Raw genomic sequence first — 22,834 nt, forward strand, 5'->3', positions numbered from 1 at the left:
CATTACTTATGATTCACAGTGAAAGAAGTTGTTGATATAATAAACTTAATATAAGTTTTTAGGATAGCATTCATTTCTATTTAGAGATGTGTTCTGTGAGTTTTTAAAATGTCTTCTTAGTGCCAAATTAGTGGCTTTCGAGAGTCTTTCCATCACTTCATAAGCCCAAGATTTCCCAAGTGGTTCAATGCTATATTAAATGCTCAGCATTAATTTGTAGATTCTGTCTCATATTTTTAGGTTCCTTTTCTGTAAGATTCAACCTCATGTTTTCCAGAACAGTGATTGTTGTTATATCAACATGATTGTTGATATCAATCATCCTCACCCCTAGGAAACTGAAAGAAATAACACCAAAATGTAGTCACTCTTAAATGTGACCAAAACTATTAATTTGTGGATAATATATAGTTACAAGTTCTAGCACAAAAAACATAGCTAACTACATTGTTCAAATATTTAAAATATGTTCAATAATAGAATAAAATATCTTCCTTTGGTCAGTCCATAGAGCAGAAAGCTTTAAAGGTAATCGGTGAGCTACTCAGTGAAATACACTAGTGGGGATAACAAATTTCATCCTTCCATCCAATAAGCATGATTTTTTTGTTGATGATACCCAGAGAAAAATTTCTTTTTCTGAGTAAATTTCTTTAACCATCACTAATCTTTTTGTTTACTAATCACTTTTCAAACTAGACTTATTTTCTTCTTTGCCACAAATTGTAAACTTTTCAATAAATTATGGAACTCTATCCCCCAGGATAGAACATACATTGTCTGCAACAGTATGGGCGGATTAAAAGAAGCATAAACATGCTATCAAAATATCTGAAAAGTGGCAAGTATCAAAATTTAACATCTTATGTATATTTTCATCTTCCATCAACAAAACAAAAAGGCAACTACTGAATGGGAGAAGATGTTTGCAAATGATATATCCAGTAAGGGGTTAAAATCCAAAATATGCAAAGAACTCATACGACTGAACACCGAAAAATGACAAATAATCCAATTTAAAAATGGGCAGAGCACATGAATAGACTTTTCCAAAGAAGACATGTAGATGGCCCACAGACACATGAAAAGATGCTCAGCATCACTAATCATCAGGAAAATGCAAATCAAAACCCAATGAGATATCACTTCACACCAATCAGAATGGGTAGGATCAAAAAGATAAATAATAAGTCCTGGTGAAGGTGAGGAGAAAAGGGAGCCCTTGTGCACTATTGGTGGGAATGTAAATTGGTGCAGCCACTCTGGAAAATAGTTGGGATGTTCCTCCAAAAACTAAAAATAGAAGTACCATATGGTCTAGTAATTCCACTTCTGGGTATTTACAAGAAAAAAATGGAAATGCTAATTTGGCAAGATACTATGCCATTTTGTTTGCTGCAGCATTACTTACAATAGCCAAGATGGGGAAGCAACCTAGGTGTCCATTAACCGATGAATGGATAAAGAAGATGTGGTACACATACACATAATGGAATACTACTCGGCCGTAAAAAAAGAGTGAAATCTTGCCATTAATGACAACATGGATGGACCTGGAGGCTATTATGATAAATGAAGTAAGTGAGACAGAGAAATACAAATATCATATGATTTTGCTTACTTGTGGAATCTAAAAAGTATAACAAACAAACAACAGACTCATAAATAGAGAGAACGGGTGGTTGCCAAAGTAGAGGTGGGTGGGGGATTAGGTGAAATAGAAGATTAAGAGGTGCAAACTTCTAGTTATAAAGAAAATAAGTCAGAGGGATGAAAAGTATAGCATAGGGAACAGAGTCGATAATGTAATAACTACGACAACAGAAGGCAACTACACTTACCATGGTGTTTCATAATGTGTGTAATTGTTGAATCACTATGTTGTACACACGAAACTAATGTTATATGTCAGTTATCCTTTGATTTAGAATAAATTAATGAAAAAGGCCTCTGTGCCAACCATCAGCCTATCCTGATAGATGTATCAGCTTTAAGAAGCATACAAATCAGAATCTCACCAAAATTCGTTATTAAGCAACAGAGAAGCCATCATTTCACAAAGTCAGACTTTACCTTTCCATACAGTACAAATATACTCTCAATAATTTTTAAAAATATATGAAATGGAGAAAATAAGGCCACTCTTCATTCACTGGCACCTAAGGCAGTTATTGCTGGCCCTCTAACAGGCAGAACCCCTCCCATCCATTTATTCTTTGTAATTTCTCATTTGTTTCCATTTCATACTTTTCAATGCCTTCCTTTTCCTCTTCTCATTTTAAAATTTCAGACTCACAGTGTATTCAAGAATAATAGCCAGGATTTCTCAACCATGGTCGCAGGATTTCTGACTAAAGCCACCTCGTTCCCAACTAAGAATGAGACGACACCGTTGGTATTTCTTCATAAGAGAAAACAGTCATTACCTTGTAAAAGATTTTTTTGGACAATCTTTTTCACTTAGATATGAAATAGAATTGTTAGAGAAATTCTCACCATCGACTGGCAGATTGTTCACCAACTCTCCCTGTTTCTTATCTTTGAGTTCTATCCCCATGTTTCCTGGAACTTTTTTCATGTCATTGACCTCAACCTCTCCTTCAAAGCAAAAGAAGGGAGACTTCTGGTATTATTGTGAATGATGTCGTGATTCCACACAATTAAAAAAAAAAATTGCCTTTGTAGCATTACAGCTAACTGCTGAATGAAAAGAGACCCAGCCTAAAAAATAGGCCTTTGGGCCTACAGAGGAGGTTTCTCGTTATTTCTAGTATAATCTCTGAATGATAGGCAGGGCAACAGAGCATGCGATTATGAGTATAAACTTTGCAGTACATTAGAATGATACAGATTGCTGATCTAAATAGTTTTCTCAGCACTTTTATTGCTTTGAGATCGCCTCTAACTTTACCAAAACTTTCCTTCACTTTTTACTGTGTTAAACTGGAATTTAGCTTTCCGCCATAAAAGAAGGTATGCTAATTATTGGCAGAGATTTCAGATAATGACTTGGGAAACAACAAAGAGCACTGAAGTTTTATTGCTAAAAGTTCTGATAATCTATTATCTAACTGTAGGCATTTATACATAAACATTTTTATAAGATGTGTAAGACAGATTTTAAAAGTCCATGCAATCATGATGTGGAAAGAGCATTATATTGTAATTTAGTGGAAGGAATTTGGTTCTTAGATTTCTAGTAGCATCTTACTCTTAGTTGTTATTCTATTACCTGTTTTGGCTTTTATTCCATCCATTCCATCCATTAAGATACCAACATCAAAGTTCCCATTAGCTGTTAAAAAAAAAAAAAGACTTAGTTGGGATCCAGAAAATGATAGAGCTTTAGAATGAAAACATAAAGTACCCATACTGTAAAAAAGCTTAAGGCAGAGTCCAGTATTTCCACTATTTTATTTGAGTCCATTTTTAATTTTTTTTTTTCAACGTTTATTTATTTTTTTTGGGACAGAGAGAGACAGAGCACGAACGGGGGAGGGGCAGAGAGAGAGGGAGACACAGAATCGGAAACAGGCTCCAGGCTCTGAGCCATCAGCCCAGAGCCCGACGCGGGGCTCGAACTCACGGACCGGGAGATCGTGACCTGGCTGAAGTCGGACGCTTAACCGACTGCGCCACCCAGGCGCCCCTATTTTTAATTTTTAATTTCAGGCTTTCTGAGGTTCAATTTGTATTTGCAAAATGGACTCGGAGTCTAGGAAAAACATTTTATGATGCCACACTAGTTCATAAACTCTACAGGACAGTTGATGCTCTCTGTGTTCATCTTTGTTCTGGCAGGGACAAGACTCATGCAGGTACCAAGAGTAAAAGAAGTAAAGGCCATAATTCTCATCTCTTGTCTTTTACTAACATACTTTCTCCTCTTCTTTCTAATCACTGCGTCCATTTCAGTATGGCTGCTGACTAATTATTACTCCACCACTGCAGTAATTGCTATTAGTTCTTTATGACTCCAAATAATTATTATTTTTTCTTATTCTTTTCTGCTCTTTTCAGTTTATCTCTTGATTCATCTTTCCATACTCATGAATTATTCATTTATTAATTCATACATAAAGGGAGACAGATATAAAGCCTCACTCCAAGGAACCACCAAACGGACCAAATAATGACAGTTCTTAGGCAATAAGGCTTTGAAGGAGCTCCAGTTCCCCTCTGCTCCCTCCAGTGGTTTCCAGGCTACTAGTTTTCACTGCAAATAGAAAATGTTATTTTTCAAGGCTATTACGGAGCTGTAAGACAGAGGATGGGAATAGGGCAAATTAAAATATCACAAAGCTCACTATTCTTACTGAGATTCAGTCTTTTTTCTCTTAAATCCTCCCAGATTGCAGCAAACCTTTGGTTAATTTCCAGTTCTGAAAATGTTAATTTTGACAATTTTTGCCCGTTTGCTCATTGCTCTTATGGAGGAGAGAGTTTTTCGGTGGTTCCTATTCTGCCTTTTATCTGACATCCCCAAGTGAGTTTCTGAAGCTAAAAATAACCTCTGGCAATTGTTGATAGTCCCACTTAATTATTTTTTCCAGATGTCCCAGGGAAACTTAAAAGCATAAAGAAAAGAAGCAAATAAAAAACTAACTACATGTTTTTCATTGGTACACAGTAGTATTTGAAAATTAAGGAATGATTCAATAAAAATATCTTTTGGGGAAAAAAAACTCACCCTATCAGAAGGGTATAAAACCCATGGCAAAGACATAACTAAATAGTATATGAATCATGTGAAAAAAATATTTTTTCAGGTAAGAGGCAGTATTCAGTAAAATGTTTCTAGGTGATATTGCTTGACCTCAGTGGATTGTGCTCAGCTAAATATATTCTTTTTTGGTTTATTTAAAGTGGGGATTACTTTGTGATACATCACACTTCAATCCTAATATTTTATTTAATACATACAATACTGACCTTGAATCGTGAAGTCTGGTCCAAGGATATGATGACCCATGCCTATATAGAAGTAGCAAAAATGTCATTCATATTGGCTGAAACCAAAGCCCTTGTTCCTGTGAAAACTACTAACCTGACTGAGGCCCCCGCAACATTCTCAGCCTCTACTAGAATACTAAGAATTGTGATACACTAGACATTAAGTTCCTTGGGTCAAGGACTATGTCTGTATTTCGTGGTCATTGTATTTCTGGCACTGAGCAGAATACATGATATATAGTGCTCAGTAAATATTTGTTAAATAAACGAATAAGTATCAACTTTAGATTAATATATTGAGAGAAAAAATAATTCTTATTTCAGCTACATAAGTCCTATAAAAAATGTCAGCTGCAAAACCCAAATTTTCATGAAGGCATAATGATATCTAAATCACTCACCATCAACTGGTACATCTGAAGCATCTGAAGCAACTGGTACATCATTAAGTTCCTCAGCTGTAAGTTTGATTGCCATGTTTTCAAGAATAGAGTCAAGGTCATGGTCATCATCTTGCAACCCAACAAAAGAGAAAGATACGAGGATATTAAAATAAAAATCAAAATATAATATAAATTCCTAATGTATGGTGGTATCAATTTCATCATAAAAAAAAGAGGCTAAGGACATTTAAATTTTTAAATTTTTTTTTTTTCAACGTTTATTTATTTTTGGGACAGAGAGAGACAGAGCATGAACGGGGGAGGGGCAGAGAGAGAGGGAGACACAGAATCGGAAACAGGCTCCAGGCTCTGAGCCATCAGCCCAGAGCCCGACGCGGGGCTCGAACTCACGGACCGCGAGATCGTGACCTGGCTGAAGTCGGACGCTTAACCGACTGCGCCACCCAGGCGCCCCTACACTAAAATTTTAAATAAACTATGGAATTTTTTTTGCAGAGTCATGTTTTTCTAAGTATGCAACTAAATCATCTAATTAATGTCGTGTCAATTTAAAATAGTGGATTTCACAAAGCAGGGCAAATCTATGGTATAGTGAAGAGAAGAGCACCAGATTCCAGGCTACATATATGGGCTTTGACTATATGAGCAAAATAATGTGGAGAATCAACACAGTTCTTCAAATAACACAGGTACTTATGCTTTAAATCATCCTCATGATTGAGAAAATTATCCACTTAACATGTATGCATAAGCATGATTCAAAAGTGGCAAGTAGCTGGGTAGACAGAAAAGCATCACTTTAGAAAACGAGGACTGTAATAATAGGTGTCTTCAATTTTACGTGGAGTCTAGAACCTTGTTTACATGGAGTCTAGGCCCCTTTTGAAGCACAGAAGTATGCAGAGTAAAATCTGTCTTTGTCTCAGCTCCAGGCTGGAAAAAAAGAGAGAGAGAGAGAAGAAAGAGTACTCCTCTGGATTAGTTATGGTGATAGATCTACCCACACATGAGTACAGAACTCAAATCTACACTAAATATGTGGGGTAGGAGAACAGAAACCAAAAAAGTCATTTAAAGTTGTCCCATGTCCATCACATCTCTGAAGCGCAGTGCAGAAGAGAATTCAAATTCTCTTGGAGGAGAATACTCTAGATCCAGACTCACGTGAGATTCCCACAGATTTAGATCAACAATATATGAGAAAATAAACAAAAAGTACAAAGCACCCAAGGACCTAAGTTAATGAGTGAGAAGCAGACAAAGCAATAAACAGAAGATTTAGATCCCCCAGGGACTTTGTATTATCTTTATCAGGTATCAGTCTTGAAACAACTAAAGAACATGACCAAAAAACATGACATAAGGCAGATTATAAGAAGAACCAAACGGGGGTGCCAGGGTGGCTCAGTCGGTTGAGCGTCTGACTTCGGCTCGGGTCATGATCTGGCGGTTTGTGAGTTCAAGCCCCGCGTCAGGCTCTGTGCTCAAAGCTCAGAGCCTGGAGCCTGCTTCAGATTCTGTGTCTCCCTCTCTCTCCGCCTCTCCCCTGCTCATGCTCTGTCTCTCTCTGTCTCTCAAAAATAAATAAATGTTAAAAAAAATTCTTTTTAAAAAGAAGAACCAGGGGCGCCTGGGTGGCTCGGTCGGTTGAGCGTCCGACTTCGGCTCAGGTCATGATCTCGCGGTCCATGAGTTCCAGCCCCGCATCGGGCCCTGTGCTGACAGCTCAGAGCCTTAATCCTGTTTCAGATTCTGTGCCTCCCTCTCTCTCTGACCCTCCCCCGTTCATGCTCTGTCTTGCTCTGTCTCAAAAATAAATAAACGTTAAAAAAATTTTTTTTTAATTAAAAAAAAGAAGAACCAAATAAAGTTTCTAGAGGTAAAAAATATAGGCACTGAAATTAAATTCTCAATAGACAGTTTAAACTAGAGATTAGATTCAGCTGGAGAAAGATAACCTAGAAAGCAGATGGGAGAAATTACCCAGATGAGATAGACAGTATATCTAAGTACATCATATAGTGAATGAAGCAGGCTGAATGGTGGCCCCAAAAAGATATGTCCATATCCTAATCCTTGGAACCTGTATATGTGACTTTATTTGGATAAACGGTCTGTGGAGAGGGAACAAAGTTAAGGATCTCAAGATGAGATATACAATGAAGTGTTTATAAAAATGGAAGGAGACTTGAGATATAAACACAGGGGAGAAGACCATATATAGAGCAAGACGGGGGCCAAGATTAAAGTTATGTTGCCACAGCCAAGGAATGCTCAGGGTCACTGTTACAACAGCAGAAGTGTTAACAGAGAGCATAGTAATAAAAATAAAGATCTAATGCAGAAGGAAGGGGAAAATGTCATATTCTTCTGAATGGGTTCCTTGTTACATTTTTTGTAAAAAAAAAAAAAAAAAAAGAAGAAGGAGGAGGAGGACGAGGAGGAGGAGGAAGAAAAAGAAGAAAAAGAGGAGGAACAGGGGAAGGAAGAGAAAGAAGAAGAAATATTTAAGATTGTGACATTTCAGGGGTACCTAGGTGGCTCAGTAGGTTAAGTGTCTGCACGAATTTCAGTTAAGGTCATGATCTCATGGTCATGAGATCAAGTCCATGTCAGGCTCTATGCTGGGTGTGGAGCCTGCTTAGGATTCTCTCTCTCCCTTTTCCTCTGCCCCTCTGCCCCTTTCCCCTGCTCGCACTCTCTCTCTTCTCTCAAAAAAAAAATGATTTTGATTGATGTGACATTTCCATACTTGGACTAAAATGTGATGGAATGTTTGAAAGCTAAAAACAACGCTCAAAAGTAAAATATTTTCAGATCATATGCACCTCAGTTCTTTCAGTATGCAACTGTACTTGTAAACTTTTCTTTCTTCTGAACTTTTTCTCTCCTGAAAAATCAGAGGATTTCTCTTCTCCACAGAGGAATATTGATGTTTCATACCTAAATTGCACAGAAAATTGGAATAATTCCTGAGTTGCTTTTTTTTCTTACTTTTTCTTTTTTTCATCTTTTATCTATAGAAAATTTCAAGCATACACAAAAGTAGACAGACTAATGTGATGACTGGGGCGACTGGGTGGCTCAGTCGGTTAAGTGTCTGACTTTGGTTCAGATCATGATCTCATGGTTCATGGGCTGGAGCCCCGCACTGGACTCTGTGCTGACAGCTCAGGGTCTGGAGCCTGCTTCAGATTCTGTGTCTCCCTCTCTCTCTGTCCCTCCCCCACTCATGCTCTGTCTCTGTCTCTCAAAAATAAGTAGACGTTAAAAAGAATAATGTGACAATCTTCCCATGTACCCATCACCCAGCTTCAATGATAAGCAATCCTATTTCAGCTATATTCCTACTCCCGTTTCTTATTATTTTGAAGCAAATTCCAACATCATATTATTTCATGAGTGAAAATTTTAATATTAATTTCTACAAGGTGTTTTTTCTTTTCTTTTTGAAAAAAAAATTTAATGTTTATTTTTGAGAGAGGCAGCGCACAAGCAGAGGAGGGGCAGAGAGAGAGAGAGAGAAAGAGAGACAGAATCCGAAGCAGGCCCCAGGCTCCCAACGCAGGGCTCGAACTCACAAACTGCGAGATCATGACCTGAGCAGAAGTCAGACGCTTAACTGACTAAGCCACCCAGGTGCCCCAAGGTGTTTTTTCTTTTAAAAAAACACATTTAAAACACAATTATGACACCCTAAAAGTTAACAATAAGTTCTTAGTATCATCAAACATGGTCAGTGTTCAAATTTCCAATTGTTTCATAAATGTCAAAATTTATTAACACTCTGCATCAGGATTCAGTAAGGTCACCATTACAGTTTGTTGACTGATGTGTCTTTTAGATCTCTTTTTTATCTATAGGCTCTTTTTCCATGTCTTTTATCATCCTCATTATCACTATTGCCAGGCAATTTGTCCTATAGATTTTCCACAGTCTGGATTTTGCTAATTATATCACCATGGTTGTAGAATTTTAAAGACTTGATCAGATTAACTTCAACAGATTAAGTGTTGAACCACTAAATTGTATACCTAAAACCAATATTATACTATATGTTAACTGGAATTCAAATTAAAACTTAAAAAAGACAGCCAGGTGATTTTAACGTGTAGATAAATTTGATAGTCACTACGCAAACAACCACAGGCTTGTTCCTATTCAGAACTCCCATCAATTGGTCTATAACTCAGCATTTTATAAGAAATACCTTATTCTTCCTTATAAAGGAACTAAAAGCAAAATTAAAAGCTCTTTAGCAGAAGTGGCTCCTTCTTTTTACAGTAACCTGCTATACAAGGGCTACTTAAGTAATACAAAGGACAATGAATGGATTGAATCTGTAACATCTTCAGATGAATTTGGCCCCAAGCAAAATTGTGATATAGAGGTAATTTTTATCATGCACCTACCTCACTGCCCTTCCTTAGCAGGTACCTTGCCCTTTTGACTCTCTATCCCTTTAAGTCCAATCCCATGAATTCCTGCCCTCAGAGTGCCATTGCCTTGCTCTTAGCCCCCCTGAATCTGCCCTATTATTAGTCTCCTCTGCAGTCCTCCACTCACAAAGGGAAGGACTTTAACTCTTTTGATTACGACCCAGAGTATAAAATACATTTCTATTGAGATGTAGTACACATATACAAAGAGAGAGAACTGAAGTAATTTCACAAAGTAATACTTATTATGTGAAAAACACTCTAGTGTCTTCAATACTATTCGAATTTCTTTTTAAACAAAATACCGGTTAGTGACCTCCTAAGTTGATTTTATAACACACAAGTGAGTCATAATCTAGAATCTACTGCTACTTTATATCACCCATCCTCTCCCCATATATCTCCATTGAGATCTTCATATTTCTGGAACAATTATGATTTCCACATTACTACATGATTTTTCAAATCCTTTATTATTTTTCTAAAGTATAAGTGTGTTTATGTTATGAGATGCCTCAAACATTTTACAGAATTGGGATGACTTACTATAAATAATGAATAAGTGAAAACATTTGTTCTGTACCCTATTCTTCTAGGGCATTGTGTCTCCCCGGTAACCTAGTTTATACAGTGCTAATGAAAGAATGTAAAGGAACACTTCCACCATCTCCCATTCCTTCCTAGGTGACAAGTTTTATTGTGATGTTCTAGAAATAATTATTTTGCCTTTTGTCACTGAACATAAAGGAATAGTGGGATTCTCCATGAGATTATCACCAGATTTGTCAGCAGGAACCTTGCAGGTCAGAAGGCAGTGGTATGGTATATTTAAAATCCTGGGGGCAAAAAATACCAAAAACAAAAACCTGCCAACCAAGAGTACTCCACCCCCCCAAAGCTGTCCTACAGAACCGAAAGACAGATAGTTTCCCAGACAAAAAAAAAAAAAAAAAAGGCTAAAGGAGTTCATCACACTAGATAGACTGACCTTATAAGAAATGTTAAAGTGGGGGTGCCGGGGTGGCTCAGTCGGTTGAACGTCCACCTTCAGCTCAGGTCACGATCGCATAGCTCATGAGTTCGAGCCCCATGTCAGGCTCTGTGCTCAAAGCTCAGAGCCTGGAGCCTGTTTGAGATTCTGTGACTCCCTCTCTCTCTGCCCTTCCCTTGCTCACACTGTCTCTCTCTCTCTCTTTCTCTCTCTCTCTCTCTCTCAAAAATAATAAATAAACACTAAAAAAGAAAAAAGAAATGTTAAAGGGAGTTCTTCAAGCTAAAATGAAAGGATGCTAATTAGTAACATGAAAACAAATGAAAGTGTAAATCTCACTGGTAGAGGTAAACATATAGTTAAATTCAGAATACTGAAATCTTGTAATGGTGGAAGGTAAATCACATATAACTCTCACATAAAGGTTAAAAGATAAATGTATTAAAAACAACTATAACAACAATAATCTGTTAATGGATACACAAATATAAAAGGACATAAGTGGTGACATCAAAACCAAAATGAGAGTGAGGTGTAAAAATGCTGAACTTTTGTATACATTTGAAGTTAGGTTGTTACCAGTTTAAAATAGGCTTATAAGATGTTTTATATAAGCCTTATGGTAACCACAAAGCAAAAACCTACAGTAAATATACAAAAGATAAAAAGAAAGGAATCAAAGTATATCACTAGAAGGGCACCTGGCTGCCTCAGTCAGTGGAACATGCGACTCTTGATCTCGAGGTTGTAAGTTTGAGCCCCACATTGGTTGTAAAGATTACTTAAAAGTTAAAAAACATAATTTTAAGTATATCACTAGAGAAAATCATCAAATCACAAAGAGAGACAGTAAGAGGAAGAAAGGAACAAAGAAAACAAGCAACCAAGCCAGAAAACAAGCAACAAAATGGCAATAGTAAGTCCATACCTATCAATAATCACCTTCAATGTATATGGACTAAATTCTCCAATCAAAAGACAGAGTGGCTGAATAGATTAAAAGAAAAAAAAAAAAAAGAACGAAATATCTGCTGCCTCCTAGAGACTCCCTGCAGCTTTAAGGACACTTATAGACTGAAAGTCAAGGGATGGAAAAAGATATTCCATGAAAATGGAAACCAAAAGAGGGCAAATGTAGCTATATTCATATTAGACAAAATAAATTTCAATAAATATTTTTTGGTTTTTGTTTTTTTAATTTTTTTAATGTTTGTTTATTTTTGAGAGAGCGACAGACACAGAGAGTGAGAGGGGGAGGGGCAGAGACAGAGGGAGACACTGAATCCAAAGCAGGCTCCAGGCTCTGAGCTGTCAGCACAGGGAGCAACACAGGGCTCAAACCCATGAACCATGGGATCACAGCCTGAGCGAACGTCAGTCACTTAACCAACTGAGCCACCCAGGCACCCCTCAATACGTGGTTTTTTTTAATGTTTATTTTTGAGAGAGAGAGAGAGAGAGAGAGAGCATGATTGAGGGAGGGGCAGAGAGAGAGAGGGAGACACAGAATCTGAATCTGAGCTGTCAGCACAGAACCCCATGTGGAGCTCCAATTCATGAACCGTGAGAGCATGAACTGAGCTGAAGTTGGACGCTTAACTGACTGAGCCACCCAGGTGCTCCCATCAATGTATGTTTTGTTTTTTTTTTAATGTTTATTTATTTTTGAGAGAGACAGAGACAGAATGCAAGTGGGTTAGGGGCAGAGAGACAGGGAGACACAGAACCCGAAGCAGACTCCAGGCTCTGAGCTGTCAGTACAGAGCCTGATGCGGGGCTCAAACCCACGAGCTGTGAGATCATGACCTGAGCTGTAGACGGACGCTCAACCGACTGAGCCACTCATGTGCCCCTCAATGTATGTTTTTAAGCCAAAAATTATAACAAGAGACAAACAAGAATCATTACATAATGATAAAGGGGTGAATTAATCAAGAGGATATAGCAACTGCAATGTTTATGTATCCAATATTACAGCATCTAAACATATAAAACAAATACTAACAGATCTGACGGGAGAAATAGACAGCAATGCAGCAATAGTAAGGGACACTTAAATACCCCACTTTCAACAGTAGATAGACTAACTAGAGAAAAATGAAGGAGAACATTGAACTTCAACTATACTGGAAACCAAATGGACCTAACAGACATATAGAGAGCATTCTATCCAACAGCAGCAGCATATACATTCTCTCAAGCACACATGCAACATTCTCCAGGATAGATAATTTGTTAGGCCACAAAACACGTCTTTAAAATCTTAAGAAGACTGAAATCATATCAAACATCTTCTGTGACCACAAAGGTATAAAACAAGAAATCAATTACAAGAAAAAAACCTGAAAAAAAATCACATATGTAGCGATTAAACAATATGTTCCTGAACAACCAATTGGTCAAAGAGAAAATCAAAAGGGAAATAAAAAATACCTGGAGACAAAGTAAATGAAAACACAATATACCAAAACTTACTGGAGGCAGCAAAAGCTGTTCTAAGAAAAATGTTTATAGAGATAAACACCTACATAAAGAAAAAAAGAGGGGCACCTGGGTGGCTCAGTTGGTTGAGAGTCCGCTCGGCTCAGGTCATGATCTCACATGACAGCTGATAGCACAGAGCCTGGAGCCTGCTTTGGATTCTGTGTCTCCCTCTCTCTCTGCCCCTCCCCCACTCACACTCTGTCTCTGTGTCTCAAAAATGAATAAACGTTAAAAAATAAAACTTAAAAAAACAGAAAAAAGAAAGATCTCGAATAAACAACTTAACTTTATATCTCAAGGAACTGGAAGGAAAAAAGGAACTAAGCCCAAAGTTAATAGAAGGAAGGAAATAACAAAGCTCAGAAATATAGACTAAAAAGACAATAGAAAAGATAAAAGAAGCTAAGAGTTTGTCTTTTGAAAAAATAACCAAAACGGACAAATCTTACTAGACTAAGAAAAAAAGAAAAGTCTCAAAATCAGAAATAAAGAGGAGACATTCAACTGATAACAGAAATACTAAAGCTCATAAGAAATTACTATGAACAATTATATGCCAACAAATTAGATAACCTAAAAGAAATTTATAAATTTCTAGAAACATACAAGACTGAATCATGAAGACATAGAAAATGTGAACAGACCGGGGCGCCTGGGTGGCGCAGTCGGTTAAGCGTCCAACTTCAGCCAGGTCACGATCTCGCGGTCCGTGAGTTCGAGCCCCGCGTCGGGCTCTGGGCTGATGGCTCAGAGCCTGGAGCCTGTTTCCAATTCTGTGTCTCCCTCTCTCTCTGCCCCTCCCCCGTTCATGCTTTGTCTCTCTCTGTCCCAAAAAAAATAAATAAACGTTGAAAAAAAAAAATTAAAAAAAAAAAAAAAGAAAATGTGAACAGACCAATTATTAGTAAGGAGATTGAATCAGTAATCAAAGACCTCCCAACAAAGTCCAAGATGGCTTCACTGGTGATTTCTACTAAACATTTAAGAATTAACACCAATCCTTCTCAAACTCTTCCCAAAAACTGAACAGGAGGGAACACTTCCAAACTTGTTTTATGAGGCCAACATTACAGGTAACAAAACCAGACAAGGACACTACAGGAAAAGAAATCTGCCGTCCAATATCCCTGATAAACATAGATGCAGGGGCGCCTGGGTGGCGCAGTCGGTTAAGCGTCCGACTTCAGCCAGGTCACGATCTCGCGGTCCGGGAGTTTGAGCCCCGCGTCAGGCTCTGGGCTGATGGCTCAGAGCCTGGAGCCTGTTTCCGATTCTGTGTCTCCCTCTCTCTCTGCTCCTCCCCCGTTCATGCTCTGTCTCTCTCTGTCCCAAAAATAAATAAACGTTGAAAAAAAAATTTTTTTTAAAAAACATAGATGCAAAAATTCTCAACACAATATTTCAATAGTACATTATATTAGTACAATACAATATTAATACTAATTAGTACAATACTAATATTGTACAGTATTAGTACAATATACTAATATTTCAATTGTGCATTAAGAGGATCATAGAACATGATCTAGTGGGATTTATTTCTGGAATTCAAGGATAGTTCAACATAGGCAAAACAGTAAATGTGATACCCCACATGTGATACCCCAAATGTGATAGGGAAAAACCCATTCTTCTTCTGTGTTTCTCCTTTACTCCTCCACGACTACCACACTCACAACACTTCTGACACCAGATGTGTCAGGTATTCTTCCCCACCACCAAGCAATTCTCTGCCACACCAACTGGGTGTGGCACCAACTGGGTCCTACAATTTACCTCAATTCTAACACTATCTACTTGGATAGACTGTCAGATTCCACAGGTTAAGGGATCTGTCCCACAAGGCTGCTCCCACCCCACTTGTGCCAATCACAACTCCAGATTGTGACCTGTGCTTCGGACTCATCACCTATAAATGAGAGGCTCCCAAAAGACCCTCCTTGGATTTGATTAATTTGCTAGAAGAGCTCACAGAACTTAGAAAAATAGTTACATATGTTTACCAGTTTACTTTCTTCAATATGATAAAAGATACAGGTGAATAGCCAGATGAAGGGATACATAGGGCAATGTCTGGCAGGATCTTAGCACAGGAGCTTCTGTCCCCAAGGATTTGGGAGGACATCAGCCTCCTGGTATGTGGATGTGTTTACCAACCTGGAAGATCTCTGAATAGGCCTATACTATTGAGATTTTTATGGAGGCTTATTCATGTAGGTAGGATCAATTATTAATTCCATTTCCAGTCCCCTTCCTCTCTCTGGAGAACTTCTAGCTTGGTGAACACATCAACAGACTAGGAGGGTGACACACCCCAACCCCATGGGGACAGAAGCTCCTGCGCTTGGGACCCTCCCAAACCTCACCCAATGAATATCTTCATGTGACTATTCTTCTGTATATTCAGTCATGTCCTTTAATAAACTGCTGAACATAAATGTTTCCCTGAGTTCTGTGAGATGCTCTAGCAATTAATTAAACCTGAGTAGGGATCATGGGAACCTCTGATCTGTACCCAAGTCAAACAGATTACAAAATCAATAGACAAAAATCAGTTGTATTTCTATACACTAACAAGAAACTATCAGAAAGATAAATTAAGAAAACAATCCCATTTACAATAGCATCAAAAAACAAAATATTTAGAAACAGACTTAACCAAGGAGGTGAAAGATGAGTACACCGAAAACCATAAAACATTAATGAAAAACACTGAAGAAGACACAAATAAGTGGCAGGATGTTTTGTGTTTGTGGACTGGAAGAATTAATATTTTTAAAATGTCTTATACTACCCAAAGTGATTTATATATTAAATGCAATTCCTGTCCAAATTCCACTGGCATTTTTTGCACAGAAGTAGAATAAATAATCCTAAAATTTGTACAGAATCACAAGAGACCTCAAAGAGCTAAAGCAATTTTGAAAAGGAAATAGTAACACTTGTAGAACATAGTAAGCTCTTCGACATTGGACAATAATGTTTTGGATTTGACACAAAAAGCAAAGGCAACAAAAGCAAAATTAACAAGCGGGACTACATCAAACTAAAAAGTTTCTGGACAGCGAAGGAAACCATCAGCAAAATGAAAAGGGAATCTATAGAATGGGAGAAAATATTTGCAAACCATATATCTGATGAGTTAATATTCAAATATACAAGGAATTCATACAACTCAATAACATAAATAATCCAATTTTAAAAGGACGTGAATAGACATTTTTCCAAAAAAAGACATACAAATGGCCAACAGGTACATGAAATGGCTCACAATCGCTCATCATCAGGGAAATGCAAATCAAAACCATAATGACGTATCATCTCACACCTGTTAGAATAGCTGTTTTCAAGGAGACAAGAAACAAGTATTGGCAAGAATGTGGAGGAAAGGAAACACTTGTGCACTGCTGGTGGGCATGTAAACTGGTGCAGCCGCTATGGAAAACAATGTGGAGTTTCCTCAAAAAATTAAAAATATAGGGGCGCCTGGGTGGCTCAGTCGGTTGAGCGTCCGACTTCGGCTCAGGTCACGATCTCGCGGTCCGTGAGTTCGAGCCCCGCATCAGGCTCTGGGCTGATGGCTCAGAGCCTGGAGCCTGCTTCCGATTCTGTGTCTTCCTCTCTCTCTGCCCCTCCCCCGTTCTTGCTCTGTCTCTCTCTGTCCCAAAAATAAATAAACGTTAAAAAAAAAAAAATTTTTTTTTTTTTAAATTAAAAATATAACTACAATATGATCCTGCAATTCCATTTCTGGCTATATATCTGAAGGCAATGAAAACACTCTCAAAGAGATATCTGCACTCCTAGATTCATCACAGCATTATTCACAACAGCCAAGGTATGGAAACAATATAAATGTCAATCAACAGATAAATGGCTAAAGATGTGTCATCACACACACACAGACACACACACACACACACACACACACACACACACACACACACACACAGGAATACTACCCAGCCATGCAACATGGATGGACCTTGAGGGCATCATGTGAAGTAAAATAGGTCAGACATAGAAAGGCAAATACTGGATGATCTTATATATATGTAGACTCTAAAAAAGCCAAATTCATAGAAACAGAGAGTAGAAGGGTGGTTTCAGGGGATGGAGGTGGGGGAAATAAGAAAATGGAGAGGCTGGTAAAGGGTAGAAACTTTCAGTTAAAAGATAAATAAGGTCTGTGGGCCTAATGCATAACATTATGGCTATAGTTGATAACACTATATTGCACAATGGAAATTTGCTAAGAGAGTAGAACCTAAGTGTTCTCACCAACATAGGTAAGTAAATAAGGTAAATATGTGAAATGAGTAAAAGGTGGTAATCATTTCACAATGTAAACATATATTAAATCTTCACATTGTAGACTTAAATACATTATTTTGTCAAAAAAGACAAACTTGCAGGCATATGGATAATTGCTCTGCTATAACTAGAAGCCCATGGTGGCTTAGAGGCTTCCACATAGCTGTGAGAGAAATGAGAAAAAAAATGAAAAGAACGGCTACCTAGGAGTTAAAACTATACCAAAAGAAAGGCCACAAATATGCATGATCCTCCACATTTAGCACCTTATGAGAACATAGGAGCTACATTTTTGGTTCTCTCAAGCTTGCAGCAGTGTAATTCAATTAAGTGAGTTCAGAGTTTAACTTACCTTTTTTTGTGCTCTAGCCTCAAACCCCTAATTTCGTGTGAAATTGTCTTCTGTGTCATTTGAGAAAACTTGATGTCTTTCTTGTTGTCAATATGTCTCGATGGCAAGTTGGTTGCAAGAGAATTACAGCCTTCATCTGATAAATCGCTATTTTCTTCTGCCTGGGGAGTAACCAAGAGCCACAGTCAACCATGTTCTCTTTGCACAAGTAAGTTCAGTATGACCTTCCAGGTCAAATAATTCATTGTAGATAAATATTTTCTCTAAAGTGATGCTACCACACAGAATTTTGTTGAAAAGGATTTAATTATCAGTGCATTCGTTCAGATTAGGTACATGTTCTAAACGTCACCAACTATCCTTAGTGCATTATGCAGCTATAAAATGCCCAGCATTCGTGAACATACCTAACAGTTGGGGAATCCAGTTCTTAAGGCATCTTTAAACTTACTTCATTAAATTAAAAACTCTTCTCCATGAACATAAGGGAAGGGAGGTGAAACTAATATAAAAACAGGGAGGGGGACGAAACATAAGAGACTCTTAAATATGGAGAACAAATAAAGGGTTACTGGAGGGGTTGTGGGAGGGGAGATGGGCTCAATGGGTAAGGGGCATTAAGGAATCTCCTCCTGAAATCACTATTGCACTATATGCTAACTAACTTGGATGCAAATTAAAAATATATAAACTAAAATTTAAAAAAAATAATTGAAAAGAAATAAAAACTCTTCTCTACATCCACTATCAAGAGGATGAGAAGACAAGCCACAGACTGAGAGTAAATACCTACAAAAGACATATCTGATAATGGGCTGTACTCAAAGTACTGTTATTCTGTATATTCAAAAATATATACAAAGAACACTTAACAATAAGAAAAAGCACAACCCAACTTAAAAGTGGGCAAAAGATCTTAACAGACATCTTACCAAAGAAGACGTGCAGATGGCAAACAAGCAAAGGAAAAGATCATTTGTTCAACATCATGTCAATAGGAAAGTGCAAATTAAAACATCAAGATACCACTACACATCTGTTAAAATGGCCAAATCCAAAATACTGACAAAACCAAATGCTGGCAAGGATGTGGAGCAAGAGGAACTCTTATTCATTGCTGGTGGGAATGCAAAATGGTACAACCACTTTGAAAGACAGTACTAAACATACTTATACCATATTTGGCAGCAATTACACCTATTGGTATTTACCAAAGGAGTAGAAAACATATATCCACACAAAAACCTGCACACAGATGCTTAAAACAGCTTTATTCAGAATTGCCAATACTTGGGGAAAAAAACAGTGCCCTTCAGCAGATGAATGGCAGTAGATTCAGTACATGAACTGTGGTACATCTAGAAAATGGAATACTATCTGGCACTAAAAAGAAAGGAACTATCAAGCCATGAAAAGACACGGAGGAAACTTAAATACGTATCGCTAAGTAAAATAAGCCCATCTGCAAAGGCTACATACTATATGATTCCAACTATACGACATTCTGAATAGGTTAAACTATGAAGACTACAGAGACCAGCGGTAGTCAGTGGAGGAGGGGGAAAACGAATAAGCAGAGCACAGAAGATATGTAGGGCAGTGAAACTATTCTATATACTATAATAATGGCTACATGTCACTATACATTTGTCCAAACTCACAGAATGCACAATACTGAATCAACCCCAATGTAAAGTATGGACTTTGGGTGATAAAGATATGTCCGTGTAGGTTTATTGATTGTTAACAAATGTACCACGGTGGTGTAGGATGTTGATAGTGGAGGAGGCTGCACATGTATAGAGGCAGGGAGTATATGGGAACTCCCCACTCAACTTTGCTGTGAATCTAAAACTGCTCTTAAAAATAAAAGTCTATCGAGAAAAAAAATAAAGCAGCTATATTGCTTCTAAACAGACACCTCCCCCTCCAAAAAAGGAACTAGAGCCTAGGAGCAATGAACATGTTTAGAAAAAGAGGAACGAAGTGAGAAATATACTCTTTTGAAATGCGGCTGTTTGCAGGTCATCTGGGTAGCTCAGTGGGTTAAGCATCCAGCTCTTGGTTTCAGCTTAGGACATGATCTCACAGTTCACGAATTCGAGCCCTGCATCGGGCTCCTTGCTGACAGTGCAGAGCCTGCTTGGGATTCTCTCTCTCTTTCTCTCTCTCTGCCCCTCCACTGTTCATCCTCACTTTCTCTCTCTCTCTCTCAAAAATAAATAAACTTAAAAAAAAAAAAACATGGCTGCTTGCTTAAAACAACTGGGCTGCATCTAGCTGATCAAAGGTACATTAGTTTTTAACCCCTGAACAAATTACAAAGGCAATGTATAAAGCAGATCACTAAGGGGGTTTAGAGAATCTCTATTTCTACACAAAATGTAAATTAAGGGAACTATTTCAGTGACTTTTAGGGTCTGCATACATTCATCTTACAACAGAGGCACACCTTTAACAACCTGCTTCAAAAAGGCAATCTGATTTGCTGCCCTAATATTTATTAGGAATGATGAAAAGTTTCCTAGAGATGTTGAGAAAAATGACTCAAAACAGAAACCAGGAAAATAAAAGGAGGAAGATCTAAAAAGACAGAGAGGCACAAAACCTGTTATCAAAGACCAGATGAACAGAAGCAGTCAAATAGTGAACAGAAACTTTGATGATACAGAAAAGGAAGAAAATAATCTCTGAAATTCTGTGGTTAAAGGTGAACCGTCTGTGAAGTATAAACTACACAGCCTAAGGAAGACAAACTGGTATGATATATTAATACTGTTAATTATTTTAACTTTTAAGAATCAGCTCTTCCAAATGAGCTCATGAGGATACAATCAACTAAGTATTAGGTATAAAAAAGTGGAACAGGTTAGTAGACATATCACACATCTTGGTACTTAGCAAGAAGCCTTGAAATTGTTTTTTTTTTTTTTTTTTTTTTTGCGGGGGTGGGGGGGCGCCTGAGTGGTTCAGTTGGTTAAACATCTGACTTTTGTTTTTAATTTTTTTAATGTTTATTTATTTTTGAGAGAAAAAGAGACACAGATGAGTGGGAGAGAGGCAGAGAGAGAGGAAGACACAGAATCCAAAGCAGGCTCCAGGCTCTGAGCTGTCAGCACATAGCCCGTCGTGGGGCTTGAACCCAAGAACCATGAGATCATGATCTGAACCAAAGACGAATGCTTAACCGACTGAGCTGCCCAGGTGCCCCTAACTTTTGATTTCAGCTCAGGTCATGATCTCACAGTTTGTGAGATCCAGCCTCACACCACGCTGTCTGCTGACAGCACAGAGCCTGCTTGGGATCCTCTCTCTACTTCTCTCTGCCCCTCTCCCACTCATGTTCTCTCTAGCGCACATGTGCTCTCTCTCAAAATAAATAAATAAACGTTAAAAAAATTTTCTTTTAATTTCTTTCGGATTACAGTATAGGTACATGTCATATGGTAGCACCAGATCCATTGAAAGCATAAATTTCAAAGGTTAAGACTCTCAGTTGACAATGTTGAATTTTTCCTGAGCCTTGTGCTCCTGGAAAACAGTGAAGATTAAAGGAATCCCTTTACCCTTTTGTGTTCTGGAAAATGGCTTGCTGCAAGGAATCACCCTTCCCCCCCCATAAGCTTTAGATAAAACTCACAGATGCCCCCCTTGTTTACCTATGACAAGGCCAAATACCTTCAAAATTCCTTTTCTTTGCTCTACGAAATGATTAGCTAAACTGTTTTAACCCCACTGATTAATTAGAACAAAAGGATTATTAGCCAAACTGTGGTTAAGCTTTCCTCCTTCCTCCAGGCCCCTACAATATTCTCTGATCTGTTTATCTCATCATGCCACTCTTTCATCCCACTTCCCCAAATCCAGTTCCTAGCCTTGTTGACTCCTCTCCATGAAAGAAAAGCCATTTTTGCCTAGCCCTTGAGCTCCTTGAAGATCTTATGGTCACAGCCTTCCCTCTCCTATTTCAATAAATAGTCCCTTTCCTCCCTTAGAATAATCCTTTCAAATAAAGTCTCTCCTTACTAAGTCCGGGTTTGTTTTTTGTTTGACACAATACCGGCCAATGGATAAGAACATCCCCTGAATCACAGGGAAGAAGGCTAGAGAAACTTGGTATCTTTTAGATTACCTTCTGGTTAGACTCCCACATCATTAATTATGTTACCTACAACCGTTTATGTAGGTTTAAATCCTTTATTCTCCTAAAAAATTATCCCAGTCCCCTACCCCGCAAAATACTCTCAACATACCTCTTGATATTGCTGGGATGAAAGTTCATTATATGCCCACTAAAAGAACTCAAAACTCACCTTAGTTATTAAAAGATCCTATAGTTGGGGCGCCTGGGTGGCGCAGTCGGTTAAGCGTCCGACTTCAGCCAGGTCACGATCTCGCGGTCCGTGAGTTCGAGCCCCGCGTCGGGCTCTGGGCTGATGGCTCAGAGCCTGGAGCCTGTTTCCAATTCTGTGTCTCCCTCTCTCTCTGCCCCTCCCCCGTTCATGCTCTGTCTCTCTCTGTCCCAAAAATAAATTGAAACGTTGAAAAAAAAAATTAAAAAAAAAAAAAAAAAAGATCCTATAGTTATATTGCTCTATGAATCTGCTTACTGATTAAGGGTGTGAGATAAATATAAACTAATTTTTTAATGTAAACTATTTTTAAAGAAGAAGAAGAAGAAGAAGAAGAAGCCTTTAGAAACTATTTTTGAAAAAAATACCTGGCCGAATAAAGGTACTTTACTTTCCATTTTTCAGTTTAGAGGTAAATTCGGCCCTTGAGGACTCAAAGGTCTTGATGAACAAGTATGAATGAGCACAAAAGGATTTCCTGTCAAAAAAAAAAAAAAAAAGATAAGAAAAAAATCATATGCCTGCTTAAGAGACTTAATTACATT

The 22,834-nt window shown here is 37.9% G+C and overlaps 1 protein-coding gene across 4 annotated transcripts in view; it reads right to left on the minus strand.

Moving 5' to 3' along the window:
• Positions 1-1,646: 1,646 nt before the first annotated feature.
• LOC124522056 (EF-hand calcium-binding domain-containing protein 13-like) overlaps positions 1,647-22,834 on the minus strand; it is a 44,237-nt gene continuing 23,049 nt past the window's right edge. For 2 of the 4 annotated variants that reach the window (XM_047093241.1, XM_047093243.1), the window contains exons 3-9: positions 22,658-22,767; positions 17,938-18,098; positions 8,186-8,300; positions 5,355-5,465; positions 4,933-4,974; positions 3,233-3,295; positions 1,648-2,598 (exon numbers count right to left, since the gene is read on the minus strand). In XM_047093241.1, the coding sequence (XP_046949197.1) occupies positions 3,266-3,295; positions 4,933-4,974; positions 5,355-5,465; positions 8,186-8,300; positions 17,938-18,098; positions 22,658-22,687 (489 nt within the window). In that variant the 5' untranslated portion in view covers positions 22,688-22,767 and the 3' untranslated portion in view covers positions 1,648-2,598; positions 3,233-3,265. Of the gene's footprint in view, positions 2,599-3,232; positions 3,296-4,932; positions 4,975-5,354; positions 5,466-8,185; positions 8,301-17,937; positions 18,099-22,657; positions 22,768-22,834 lie in introns of all 4 variants that reach the window. The other 2 variants (XM_047093240.1, XM_047093242.1) reach the window with 2 other exon arrangements.

Source organism: Lynx rufus, unplaced genomic scaffold (genome assembly GCF_022079265.1).
Source record: "Lynx rufus isolate CCGP_SWC_20201006 ecotype Redwood Valley unplaced genomic scaffold, mLynRuf1.p SCAF_34, whole genome shotgun sequence".
Lineage (NCBI taxonomy): Eukaryota > Metazoa > Chordata > Mammalia > Carnivora > Felidae > Lynx > Lynx rufus.